This window comes from Poecilia reticulata, chromosome 1 (assembly GCF_904066995.2).
Source record: "Poecilia reticulata chromosome 1, P_reticulata-male-v2, whole genome shotgun sequence".
In the NCBI taxonomy this organism is placed as follows: Eukaryota; Metazoa; Chordata; class Actinopteri; order Cyprinodontiformes; family Poeciliidae; genus Poecilia; species Poecilia reticulata.
In genome coordinates, this window is record NC_088830.1 from 7744845 (window position 1) to 7758372 (window position 13528).

Consider the following 13528-nt stretch of genomic DNA (forward strand, 5'->3'; position numbering starts at 1 on the left):
ACAGTTACTTGTTTTACTTGCAAGCATCCCCACAAGTGTAAGTGAAAGTATTCTGACAAGTAAACCAACATTAATATAAGTATTTTGATTTGGGTCTTATTCAGTTACTCAAAATGTTTAGACTTCCTTCTTTAAAACTTTTACGCTTTGAAATAAGGAATAGTTTAAACTATTTTTATAAATCTGGAAGTTGGAAACTTATTTCCTCTCTTTTCGGGCACCCTACTCTTCCTGCTTCATGACACTCTCTCTGCCCGACTATGATTTCTTATGATTAGATAGAAAAAGAAATAGATTTAAAGCAAAGTTTGCATGAGAAAACACACAATCTGATTGATTTTATTGAAGTTTGAGTCTACTGTTCTGTCTTGACGTTACTTGTGTGATTAATTTTACAGGTAACTTTATGTATTGTTACTGTGGTACTAAAATCTCCGGCATGGGGAAGTGGGATGATCTCGGGTTTCTTGACACTCTGCAACACTGATAGTTTGTTGCAGTCTGGACTTGTTGTGTTTGGTGGATGTGCTAAACCACACGTCTGTGGACCAACACTCCCATTGACACACACTGTAAGTTGAGAAAGTCGGGTACTTTTCTGCATCTCAAGCTGGTTTATAACCATGCTTTATAATCGGCCCAGACTGTTTGCTGCTTCTGCGTCGGAACTGCAGTATTAAAATAAAAAACTCAAAACAATGTAACTCTCATCTATGACAGCACATGCGTCTTTATGATGCATTTTATACCTTCTTCCCCATAATAGCTCTGCACCAAGAAAACAGACCCAATAAACACAAGAAAAAGCAACTCAGCGTAGATGTAATCTGAATTTTGAATGTTAAAAACCTCGTTCGATAAGCAACTTGACGCGCATATGTAAAACAGGAAGGAAGAGTCATTTCAGTATCGTGGTTATATCCGTTCTGTTTGCCTCATTTTCTTCAGCAACCGTAAGAAGACCAACCGCACTTCGCAACACGATTGCTGTCAACATTGGCTGGCGAGTTGCATTTTATATTTACCATATCACTGGTAAAAAATAATAATTATTATTATTTACTTTGGTTTTTTTATTTTGTTTGTTCGTGTGTTTTCTCTTACTAGAAATTGAGGGGATACGTTGGCCATGCTGTTTTTACAAGCTGAACGGATGTTTTTGGGCTTCGTCCTCTGCGTCTCAGGTCTGAAACAGAGTTTATGTGTAGCAAGATGGAGACACAGACTGATTCTTCATCTGACATCAGTTGTTGTGTGTGTGTGTGTGTGTGTGTGTGTGTGTGTGTGTGTGTGTGTGTGTGTGTGTGTGTGTGTGTGTGTGTGTGTGTGTGTGTGTGTGTGTGTTACAGGGGCTCTGGGAGCAGAGAGAAGCGTCTGTGTCCTGAAGGGCTCATCAGTCAGTCTGACTTGCTTTGCTGGAAATCCAGCCGCGCCCACGAGCTGGCACTACCTCAAGGAAAACAAAACTCTGAGTGTAATCAAAGAGATTTCTGAAAGTGTCACCTACAGCATAACGGAGAACGGGACTCTGACTATCAGAGATATAAAGAAAAGTGATGAGTACAGCTTCTGCTGCCAAGAATCCAGCGGGGAATGTCCGGAGAACAGAACGAAGCTCCACGTCACAGGTACGCTTGAAATCAGATGTTTTTTAAACGTTATATAAAATGACAGAACCTTTCTCACACCGTCTGATGTTAATTTAGACTAAACAAATGTTTTGAAGTAGCTATGATTGTCAAAAAGATTTTCCTGGCTAAGTTCCAAAATGCTGAGTGATCAAAGGTCAAAGGTTCCGTATTAAGGCCGTTGTAGATAGAAAAAAAAGGGAGAAGTACATTTTTGTCAATTTTGAGATTAATCTAAAAAATTTTCTTGGGGAAGAAAAATGCTAGAAATACCTCTGAAATTTTCTAGGGGGAAAAAATCTTGAAAATGTCAAAATTTATTTATTTTTTATTTGCTTGAAAAAAAATCTGAAATTTTGAGAATTATCTCAGAAATAAAAAAAAAAATTGAAAAATTTCTACTTTTTGAAATTATCACAATGATTTTCTTTAACTCCAAAAGTAAACCAAAAATTTCAGAGACTGATCTACAACATTTCTTAGTTTTTTCTAGTCAATTTTTTATTTCTCAAACTCAAGGAATTGCCATGTTTTTTATGGGTTTTTTTTAGCAGTTTGCTGGGTTTTTTGGCCAATTCCTTCTGACAAAACTTGTGTAACTGAGCTATATTTTTAGGACGTCTAGGTCAGACAAATTTTCTTTTGGACGGACATGAGAGCTTTGTCATTTGGCTGCATGCTGTCATTTCAGACCTCCAGGTAAAGGTGTTTCCTGCCTCAGAGGGACAGAAAGTGACTCTGATGTGCTCAAGCAGCTGTTCTCTGACTGAAAGCCCTGCAGCCTTCATCTGGTACCAGAACGGAGAGTTCCTCTATGAGGACTGGTCCCCCTGGTACCAAGAGCTGGTCAGCAGTGACCAGGCAGTCAGATACTCCTGTGCTATCAAAGGCTACGAGGATCTCAGAGCTCCTGACGTCTCAGTGGGTCAGTGACACCAGAAAACGTGATACAACGGGTGAAATAAGTAGTAAGTTATGTGAAATGAGACAGGGAAAATGTATTGAGCACACCCAGCAAAGAAGGTGGAAAAAGGCATGGAAAGCCAAGACACCAACTGAAATCGATCAGTGATTGGAAAGTCATCCTGGCCCTTGATAGAGGAGTGAAAAGAATCAACACAGGAGTTGTCCAAGAGCCAAAGGCCACATGAGGAGAGTTTCAGAAAGATCTGAAATCAATGATAACCAAAGCGCTCAACAGCCATGATCTGTATGCTCACCACACAGGACTCCACTTCTGAAGAAAGAGCATGATGAAGCTCGTTTGCTACCGCATCACGTTTGGACAAATTCTGGCAGAACACAGGCTGGTCAATATTGAACTCTCTTTTGGACCTGAGTACACGTCATGTTTGGAGGACAAAATGCACTGCACCTCACCCCAAAAACCACCATACCGAAAGTATGGTGTTTGGAGGAAGTTTGGAGGTGAAAGTATCATAGTGTGCGTTTTTTTTTTCTGCATACGGTGCAAGCAAATTTCATATAACTGAAAGAAGGATACCTGCAAAAATGTACCCAGACATTCTTGAGAAGAATCTGCTGCCCATCTTCCAGAATGATGAAGTTGAAACAAGGGTGAACGCTGAACATTTCAGCAAGACCGTGATCCCAAACCCAGAGCAGAGGAAACTCAAATCTGCTGGAATGGCTCAGTCAATCACCTGGTTTGAATTCAATGGGTTCAAAGTATAAAACAAACTAATCGTGTTCAATACTTTTTTCCCCGTGCCATTTCACATTAATACACATAACTTAATTTCTGTATTTATTTGTTTTGCTTTCTTTCTATGTAAGGATTACTTTGATCGTCACCAACACCTGCTGAAAATGTCATATCAGTATTTCCTTTAGGAATATGTTTGTTATGAAACGTCGTGTCGTGTTCAACACTTATTTTACCCGTTGGATTATTTATTTACGTTTTTTGTTTGTTTTTTTTTAAACAAAACCAATGAATGCATCAAACGACAATTGGAAAATTATATCATGTTTATTTCCCTACAGACTTCATCAATTCAGACTGTTTCGGTGTGACGTATTTAAATTCAGAAATGTGTCCTGAGAAGCTGAAATCAGCCAAAGGGCTGTGCTCCATCACGTACCCCAGAGGTGACGATCCCTCGCAGAAACACACACCATCCAGTCTAACATGTAATAAGTTTGTTTATTCCCCCCTGACAGAAGTACGAGTTAAAATGCTCACTGAAACGGATTACATCACGCTGATCTGTAACACCAGCTGCCCCGCCGCTGACGCTCACACCGCCTTCACTTGGAACTGGAACAGAAAAGCTTTCATGGACTGCACCAGTCAGGACATTATGTTATTTAAATCTGACGACTACGTCTCCTGCGCTGTTAAAAACAATGAATATATGCACTCTGATGAGATCTGTAAGTAACTTTTTTAATAGGCATTTGTTGTTGGGGGTTTTTTTACCCAGATGCTTTCTGGATGGTGCATTAGGGCCAATGCAGATAGAAAAAAGAAAAGGAGGAGTACATTTCAGGCAAAAAATTTAGAAGTTTTGAGATTTATCTAAGAAATTTTCAACACAATCTTGGAAATGTCTGAGCTCAAAATGTCGACAATTTGCAAGGAATAAAGCTCAGAAAAAAACTGAAAAAATAAATGTTTAAGTATCTGTCTTAAAGATTATTCTTTAAGAAAGAACTTAGAAATTTTTGTGTTTGAAAAGTGGAAAAATTGCTAGAAAAACATCAAAAATTTCAAGATTTATCTCGGAATTTTTTTTTAAATCTTGGAAATTTCTGAGCTCCAAAAGTTGACAATTTGTGAGTAAAAAAAAAACTCACAAATTTTTTAAATTGATCTCAGAAACTTTCTAGAAAAAATCATGGAAGAGTTTCAAAAGTCAAAGTTCTGCTTTTTTTTTTTTTTCTTGCTAAACAAAATTAGGGACATTTTTTCTGGAAAAGTGTTTCCTACAAAATGTCTGAGATTAATCTAATAATTTGAGTTTTTTACTCTCAGACTGTCGACTTTCGGAACTCAAAAATTTCCTTGATTTATTTATTTAATTTTTCTGTCGATAACGGCCCTAATACGTCGTTGTTGTGATCGGTTTCCACTAAGCATTCTAATTTCATTCTTCAGGCACAAAGTCCGGAAACGTGAATTATGTCAGCAGGAGCTTGTGCATGCTGGAAGGAGCTTCTGTAAACATTTCCAGCAAATACACAAAGCAACACTCAGCCCATTCCGACTTGTTATCGTGGTATAAAATAAAGCGAGACATGAAGGAGGAGGCTGACGTCACCGTTATAGAAGCTGGAGGCCGGGTAGAGCACCACAACATGAATAATTATGAACATACGCTCACAATCAACAACCTGATGAAGAATGACTCCGGAGAATACATGTTCACTCTCAATAAGTATGATAAATGTGATCAGCCTGACCTGCTGGGAGCGATCCTGGTGGTCACAGGTAGTACTTGTTTTTTCATTTATTTATGTATTTGTTTGTGTGTTTAATTTATTTTATATTTAGATCATATTTAATTTTCTTGTAATTTCCCACTTGTGTTAAACGTTAAGGGTAACATTTATGCTACTAATATTTAACACTTTGGATAGGAGTGTCTTCACAACAAATAATCGATTTCCTCAGAGAGAAATCATACTGACAAACAACATATAGGTTTTTGTTTAACATTTGAAAAACTCTCCATCATTTTCCTTCAACTTCAAGGCCACGTCCCACATTGTGTTGGTCTATCAAAAAAAAGAAAAACTCTATGGAGCCATATTGGGGCCATAAAGTTTGTTCAAAAGAAAAAAATTTAAACTGAAAAAAAAATTTGAAGCAAAACCTAATCCAAAAAGAGGTTTTTTATTTTCTTTCAGTCTCACATCCTTTGTTTTTTCAGTTTCAATTTTTTTCTTTTTTTGAACAAACTTCATGACCCTAATTCAGCTTTCGTTAAACTCCTGACGTTTGTAGTTGTAACGTGACAAAATGTCAAGAGCTCTGAATGCTTTCAGAAAGCTGTAAAGTAGGAATGCACGATATATTGGCACCAACATCGGTATCGGCCGGTAAGTCATTTTTTGAACATATCGAAGACTGGGCTGATACAAACATCCGATATTTATTTTTTTATCCGTGTCTGGTTGTTGTTTTTTTTTACCCCCAAAGGTGTTGAAACAGTACTGAAATATATATGACATCAGTAAATATCAGTTATAAGATAAGATATTGATATCGCCCAAAATGTTTATATAGGTGCATCCTTACTGTAAGGGATATAAAATATTACAATACACCACCCTGCCAAACATATGCTTTTGCTTTTTGACCGTTTTTCATCAATCTCCCGTGTCTCAACGTGTTCCAGGTCTGAAGGTGACCATGACTCCCTCCGACGTGGTGACAAAAGGTCAGAGAGTCACACTGACCTGCAGTACAAGCTGCCCTCTGAGTGAGGAGACAACCTACCTGTGGTTCTTCAATGAGCAACCGCTGAGCCTCAGTGGGGGCCACAACAAACAAGTTGTTCTAAACCCAGTCAGAAGTCGGCATGCAGGAAACTACTCCTGTGCGATCAGCACCCCTCAGAACATCAGCTCAACCCTGGAGGTGCTTACCGTCAGAGGTGATTCAGGGATTGGCCGTGTAAAAGTATATTCCGCACAAATGAGGAATTCATTAGACCAAGCAGTTGAGCTGAAATCAAGCCGTTTGTATTTATCTTTTCCATAGACGGAGATAATACTGCGATAATGGCAATGAACATAACAAAACTGGTGTTTTTGTTGCTGCTTCCTCTTGTTGGATGTAAGCTGTACTTGATGCTGAGGTAAAACACCTTTAATTATTCCACGTAATGATGCCCTCTTACCATTACATTAACACATTTAACTTTCATTTTTTCCGAACTAAGAAAAAGAAAAACTGCAACTCGCCCAGCCAAGCCGAGTGAAAAAGTGGGAACCGAAGAGGTGATGACAAGCTCTCAAACTGAAATGGCTGTTTTTGTGTCTCTCGGCTAAGTGTTTTGTTTTTTCTCACAGGTGACGACGTCCCAACATGAGATAGTCCCGCTTACGGACAGAAACCCTCGTCCTGAAAGAAAGCCGAAAGACAGGCAGCAGGACTTTGTGTAACGACTTGACTTTATGGGCTGCGGTATTTGATATAAGCCCTGAAAATAATGTACAGGGTTCATAAAAAAAGCAACTTTAAGTGTCAAAGATAAGGCCTTTTCCGTTGATATCACTTCTTGCTTATGGGGTGGATGTAACTTCTTAATCTAGAGACACGTTCGAGCGCCGATGTTCTCAGATCAAGAAAGATAATCGTAACCTTTCATTAAACAGGATTCCACAAACCTGTGCAAACTAAGTAGTAAAGATAACATCACATTTACTAAGGTTTTGCAAAGCCTCTGTTAAAATATCTGAAATATTCGGACTTAAATAATGGAGACAATGTTTATCTTCTGCCATTAATGTGGCCTTTCAATAAAGAAAAACAAATATGTCAGAAGATAAAGATTAAGAAAAATGAAAAAGGCACAACAACTTAATTAAGTAGGTGTGCACACCGTTAAACAAATACTTGTTTAAAGCACCTTTTGTCTCCGTTTTAGCCTTTTAATTTACTTTGGTAGAGTCCTTTTCTCACGTCTTTACTTAGTCGTATATTCCTAATCTAGCTTTCAAAATTTCTCCATCTGAAAAGGGGTTACTTGTTCCTACCAGAATATCACATATTCTTGCTTAACTGAACTTTTGGTCAAACACTTCCAGTTTGGTTCTTCTACCGTAGAGCATTCTTTACCAAAGTTTTTTAGAAGATTTTAGCTAAGTTTTCTTTTTAGAAAATATTCCTGAAATTGAGCACTTTTACTCAGTCCAGACATACAGAGCAGATTGTTTTCACGCAGATAAATCAACCAGAGCTTGTTGGAAATTGCTGCAGCTACTTTAGCCGCTTAGCATGACAGTTAATGTTTGACATTTGTATCAATTTGGAAGGAAAAAAAAACAAAAAAGTCCAGTGTTTTTAAGAAAGATTTTCTCCAGTTATTGTTGATTGTCTCTACTGTAACATAGTGTACATAGTGGATTGTTTTGTATTCTTCTCCTGACTGACACCTTTGTTCAGTTAGATATTTTTAGCGTTTCAATAGTAAACCATGGCTGCATCAACAGATGGCAAATATGAAAATGTAAGGAACATCCAATTAGGACAACAGAGCCTTATTTCAGATATAATCAGACTCTATTCAGTCAAAATAAAGCATTATCTCATTTTTTAAATCTCAAAACTCTTGAGTTTTAACAGGACTCCGTATGCTGATGAAAGCCAAAAATACATTTTTTGTTAAATTGCCCTTTACATAACTACGCTTGTGCTTAATAACATTGTTTTTAAATATTAACATGTTCGATATTAACAGATATTTAACTTAGAACCAGTTTCAACCATTTTGTAAGCAGTTTATTGTAACCATTCATTTAATTTGCCTTTGGGATCAATAAAGTATTTTTGAGTTTCAATTTCATTGAATTTTAGGCAAAATAACTCATGCACAAATTTACCAGTGTTCCTTCTATGCTTACAGGATGTATCGTACAATATTTATATTTATGTATAACTGTTGCGCTACATTTGAACCACACAGCATCAATCAATGATTCATCTCCTCTGATAACTGTGTTTTGGTTAAATCTGATAATATACAAAACTGCTTTACATGGTGTACTTTCATAAAGTTTATTTGAATTTCAAAATGCTTAGAGTATTTGTAATCACTTTTGCCTTACCAAAATTTAATATTCCTTTCTTCTACTAGCCAAATCACACAATGACGATGATGTCACCTAGCGACTTTTAAGACAGCCAATTTCTTGAATAGAATTATTTTTTTTAATATATATTTACAATAATACATACAAGTTACATAAACAGTAACTAAAAGAATGTCAACGCTTAAGGAAGGCAAAAGGGCAAAAATTACAAGCAGGAAAAGGTACAGCAAATTAGGGCAGAATCCCGTTTTTTTCGTACTATAAACTACTACTTTTTCCTACGCTTTGAACCATGCGGTTTAGGAATTAGTGTAATTAGGCCTTGACGTAGTGTGGGTGGTAGTTGTTCTTTCTGTATACTTTCAGTAAAAACATTCAATAAAAAGGGAGCAAGTTGGGAAGATAATTTATAAAATTCAGATGTTAGACCATCAGCACCTGGGAATTTGTTTGACATACATATATATATATCAGTGACGTGCGGTCAGGGAAGCCGTCATCATGGAAAATTATATATAATAATAAAATAATTTATAAAGATATTTTATGTATATATTTTATTATATATACCCTTTAAGCCGCTGTGTGTGCGTGTGTGTGTGTGTGTGTGTGTGGGTGCGTGCGCGCGTGTGTATCAGTGGCGTGTGGTGAGGTTCATAGCTGGTGAGGCACTGACGATCATAATCAGATTTACAAACTGATTATTATATTTATAAGCTCAACAACACATAAGCTTTATATTTATAGCAAGGAATTAATTTAAGAGTCAATTTTCTTCCTGTGGTAGTAATTATTTCTGGTTATGTTTTAGTACTTTTAGGGATTGTACTTTGTTGACTTTTCTACTGTTTTTCATGTTAATTTGGACTTTTTTAAGTTTGTTATACTTTGGTATAAAAAACAAACAAAAAAAACAAGATTTAGCAAAGAAAAAAACTGATAAATGGACTGAACTTATGTAGTGCCTTACTAATCCTTTTGACCGCTGAAAGCGCTTCACACTGCAGTCACATTCACCCACTCACACATTTATACCAACATGCAGATCGGGGGGCAACTTGGGGTTGAGTGTCTTGCCCAGGGGCACCTCAACATGTGGCAGGAGGAAGCTGAAATCAAGCTTACAACCTTCTGATCATAAGACAATCACTCTACTCTCAGAACCACAGTCACCCTAAAAAATAACAAAAAAAATCCACTGCATGATCCTTTTGTTAATCTATTTTTTTAAACAGTATAACGAGCTACATTTCACAACAAAAAAAGTACAATTTAACATAAAAAGTGAGAAGGTAAGATAAAGGACAAACCATAAAAATACAAGAACAGTGAAAAATTAAGCAAAAATCATTACTATTACAAGAGTTTTAATTCATATGCTGCTATGAATATTGAGCCAAGTGTTGTTGCGCCATCTACCACTAAAAATGCTAAGGGAAAAGGGCTATTTTAAATTTTTTTTTAAGCAATTACTGCAATTTCTTGAACTTTTTTGGGGACAATTTACATTGACCAAACCTACATGTTTTAGGAGATGAGGGGGAGGGGGGTAACCGGAGCACCCGGAGAAAACCCACGCAAGCACGGGGAGAACATGCAAACTCCACACAGCAGAGATCTGACACATCCTCTCTGAGCTGCAGCGCTGACCACTGCATCACCGTGCTGCCCACTTTTTCTTTTTTTTTTTCATTTCAAATTCATCTTAACATTTGGATGTTTTATTGAATTGGGTCAGGAATGGATCTTTTTTCTAGTTGGTTAAACGGGGGCGGAGGGGTGAGGGGTAGACTTGCCTTTTTAAATTTTGTCTTGACGGAGCGTCGCGACCCAGGTGAAAAAAAAAGTATACTTTATTATACAAAATTTTAACATACTTTAGTATACTTTTATTGATGTACTTAAACTGTACTATTTTGGAACAACTAATTTTGTGCTTAGTATACTTTAGTAGTATTTAAATAGTATTAAATTACAACTAATGGTATATTTTAGTATACTATATCTACATTTTTGGAACAATTTCAAGTGTACTTAAAGTATACTTTTTAAATATATTTCAGAGCTTTATTATTATATTTTGAGTGTAATAATTCTGACTCAAAATTATATAATGTATTTAAATTACACTTAATTTTTATTTTTTATTTCCTGCTATTGATAATAAACTACAATTTTAATTAGTCGTGAAAGTCTTTATTCCTACGTACCTATTTTGTAAATGACATGTATAACTACACTACAGTACTTACATTGTTTTAGGCTAAAATTACATGGAAAGATTAATTACACAAGATGTTCAAGGTAATTCAAATATTGTTTTATTACAGACATTTTAAAACTGTCTAATTTTAATCAAAACATTATAAAATTAACACAAATTATAAGTTTTCAGGTCAAAAGTGAACGCATGAACATGAAAATTTAAGTGTGACAATAAAACATGACAGTGAGGATCAACGACAGAACATTCCTGTTCACTGCACCTTACAGAAACCTACAAAAAAGAACAATAGAGCAATTAAACAGAGAAAGCATTTGTATTTAAAGAGAACAGAAAAATGGCAAATAAAAAAATAATACTTACAATTTTAAGACGTTGTGGACTCGCCATGTATGTGACATCATAAGAATTGATGATGATTGGGACCGGATGCCTGGGGTGGAAAAACATTTCTGGGTGCTTCTTTGCCCGTTTATGTTAGAAGTAGAAAAAAAAATAGTCAGCAATGTCATAGAGTCAGTTGATGTTGGCATTAACTATGAAGCTGTTTTAAGTGTGGACTTAAGGAGACAAACTATCTTAGAATCTTTCCATCCATGATCTGAACACGCTGATCCTTGCAGGGTGGTGAGTGGGGCTGGTGGTGCCCATCTCCAGCAGCCATCAGATGAGAGGCAGGGTTCACCCTGGACAGGTCACCAGTCCGTCACAGGGCCCTGAAAGTCAACAACAAATAAAATGTATGAAAGAGAAATGTTTAACAAGGAGAAAAATTCTTTCCAGTTATCTTTAAATCAAATCATGTTTATTAAGCACTTAGTGTTGGTAACACAGCAGTTTTTGATGTTGAAAATATAGCTAGCTCCTCATTGAAAAAACAAACTTGCATCATGAAGACGATGTAAAGGTTCATCCTCAGAGCTGGTTGGTGATCTGGTGGAGTCAGAGCTTCTTCTGAGACATTAAAGTCTTTAGGTTTTCTAACACCCAATTTCTCTGGCTTCCTCTTTCATCTTCATTTGCTTAGTTAGACTGCAAACATATGTTGAAGATAAAATCATTGATGAACGAGTTAGAACAACAACCTCACAATATCAAAGTCTCTCCGTCTTATGGCTCATAATTAAAACCAGGTTAGTTTATGAATTAAAGTACAAGTCGCAACAAACAGCCTCCATGCAGTTATAACATGAAGCTGAATGATTGCTATAGTAATAATCATACAAGTCACAATAAAATTGATAATTATTTATGAAACCAACGTAAGTTATATATCTTTACTGCACTGTTTATAATTAAATGAAGATAATTAATAAGCAAACTTACCACCAGCTAGCAACACTTAGCAGCCTTCGTCCCCCAGGGCTCCTTTTGTGACACACATTTCATTTCCATCGGTTGTTGTCCCGTTGTGTTGTCGTCTAACTCGGACGTCACCAGCTTGAACTTACCAAAATCAGTAACTATTGTCAAGGCCCTCTCTACTTTTAAGACAATATTATGCGAGTAAAAAATGGCGAATTTGAACAGCGTCTGTTATCTTCCCTGCGTTCAAGTTTTTTCTTCTCTTTGTGGCGTTTTTTTTAATAAATAAAAATGTGGAATATCGCCACCATCTGGTCTGGAGTATGAACTGGCGCTAATGCCGTTGATTATAAGGTTTTACATCACACATCTGAAAATTGATTGGGTACTTTCTTAAAAATTACATCATGATTATCATTTTTTTATTGTATGCAATTTTAATAAATAGTAAAAGATTATTAAGGCACTTAAAAATTCATACATAATCATTCATATTTTGTTCACTTAAAGTATACTTTTATTTAATATATTAAAAGTGTATTTTGGTATAATTATGTTTAAGTGTGTTTAAAGTTCTAATTTCGAGATTGGTACAAGTGTATTTTTAGTATACTTCAGATATACAGATAGGTAGTACACTTAATATTTAGTATACTTAAAGTGTACTTTCACAAATTTAAGTATGCTTGAAGTATACTAAAGTATACTTTTTTTTCACCTGCGGAGGTACGATGGTGAAAGCGAGCGCCCCTTATACAGAGGCCACAGACCTCTGTGTGGTCAGCTCCAGTTTGGTTCCTCTGTTACATGTCTTCCACCTTCTCTAAACACTTTTTTGCTTCGTTTTCCTTACGCTGTCCATTCCTTTTCAGGGAACATTTATCCAATTGGCCGAATTAGACACGTTCTTGACTTTCCTAAACTCTTTTGCTTCTTTTTTGGGTTTCTTCAAACGCAGAGCCCTTCATACCTTTTTCCAAAATGAAAGCTTCTATTTTTTCTTCTTTCCATCCTGCGTGGATTCAGCGTCTGGATTGTCCAACCTCTTTGGGATGGTTTCTCCTTCAAGCTCCATCTCTTCCGTGGATTCCAAATCCGTGGAACAACCCGACGAGGTTTCTTCTGAGCGATCCCGCTCAGAAGAAACCTCTTGGCGTAACACTTGAACTTGGTCAAGCTGGCTCTCTGGATCTTCCTTCGTCTCTTGCAACACTGAGATCTCCTGCGACGTTTTTTGCTTCTCAGCTCTCAGAGTGTTGGCAAGCTGCAGATCCTCATTTGCTCTTTCACACTGCAGCCTGAAGTGACCCAATTTCGATTTTTTTTTTTTTCGACGTAATGCGACCTGTATCCGATCTTTTCATGGCAGTGTGAACAGCACGGGTCGGATTCTTTTTCGAATGTCACCCATATCCGACACGTATCCGATTCAAATGCGACCTAACGTTCAGGTCGCATTCATCCGAACTGAATGTCACTGATTCTCAACAAATCTAACAATTCTGCGTCCTGATAGGCGCAAGCGGGAAGAAAATCAACAACTATGACGGACTATAATGAGGATTACGTTGTTAATATGCTTCTCCAG

At 36.7% G+C, this 13528-nt stretch overlaps 1 protein-coding gene and 1 long non-coding RNA gene across 3 annotated transcripts; one reads left to right on the forward strand and one right to left on the reverse strand.

The window, feature by feature from the left end:
• Nucleotides 1-1045: 1045 nt before the first annotated feature.
• LOC103475220 (B-cell receptor CD22-like) lies at nt 1046-9880 on the forward strand. Of its 2 annotated transcripts, XM_008426716.3 has the most exons (10): nt 1048-1184; nt 1350-1628; nt 2320-2553; nt 3636-3740; nt 3813-4025; nt 4750-5082; nt 5993-6250; nt 6358-6454; nt 6539-6596; nt 6669-9879. In XM_008426716.3, the coding sequence occupies exons 1-10, from the start codon at nt 1130-1132 to the stop codon at nt 6759-6761; spliced, it is 1725 nt and encodes a 574-aa protein (XP_008424938.2). In that variant the 5' UTR covers nt 1048-1129; the 3' UTR covers nt 6762-9879. The 2 variants fall into 2 exon arrangements, with proteins under 2 accessions (XP_081458956.1, XP_008424938.2); XM_081602830.1 differs by having other exon boundaries at nt 1046-1184; nt 3636-4025; nt 6669-9880.
• Nucleotides 9881-10709: 829 nt separating this feature from the next.
• LOC145551988 (uncharacterized) lies at nt 10710-12412 on the reverse strand. The gene is made up of 2 exons (XR_014087931.1): nt 11962-12412; nt 10710-11667 (listed from the first exon to the last, which is right to left on the reverse strand). It is a non-coding gene; the product is annotated as an uncharacterized LOC145551988 (long non-coding RNA).
• Between the last annotated feature and the right edge of the window lie 1116 nt (nt 12413-13528).

What these genes read in the sequence shown, in the direction of transcription:
- LOC103475220 (XM_081602830.1), top strand. Translation starts at nt 1,130, where the DNA reads ATGCTGTTTTTACAAGCTGAACGGATGTTTTTGGGCTTCGTCCTCTGC. An exon ending in AACGAAGCTCCACGTCACAG is followed by an intron (nt 1,629 to 2,319) that starts GTACGCTTGAAA and finishes CTGTCATTTCAG; the next exon opens with ACCTCCAGGTAAAGGTGTTT. An exon ending in GGAGGTGCTTACCGTCAGAG is followed by an intron (nt 6,251 to 6,357) that starts GTGATTCAGGGA and finishes TCTTTTCCATAG; the next exon opens with ACGGAGATAATACTGCGATA.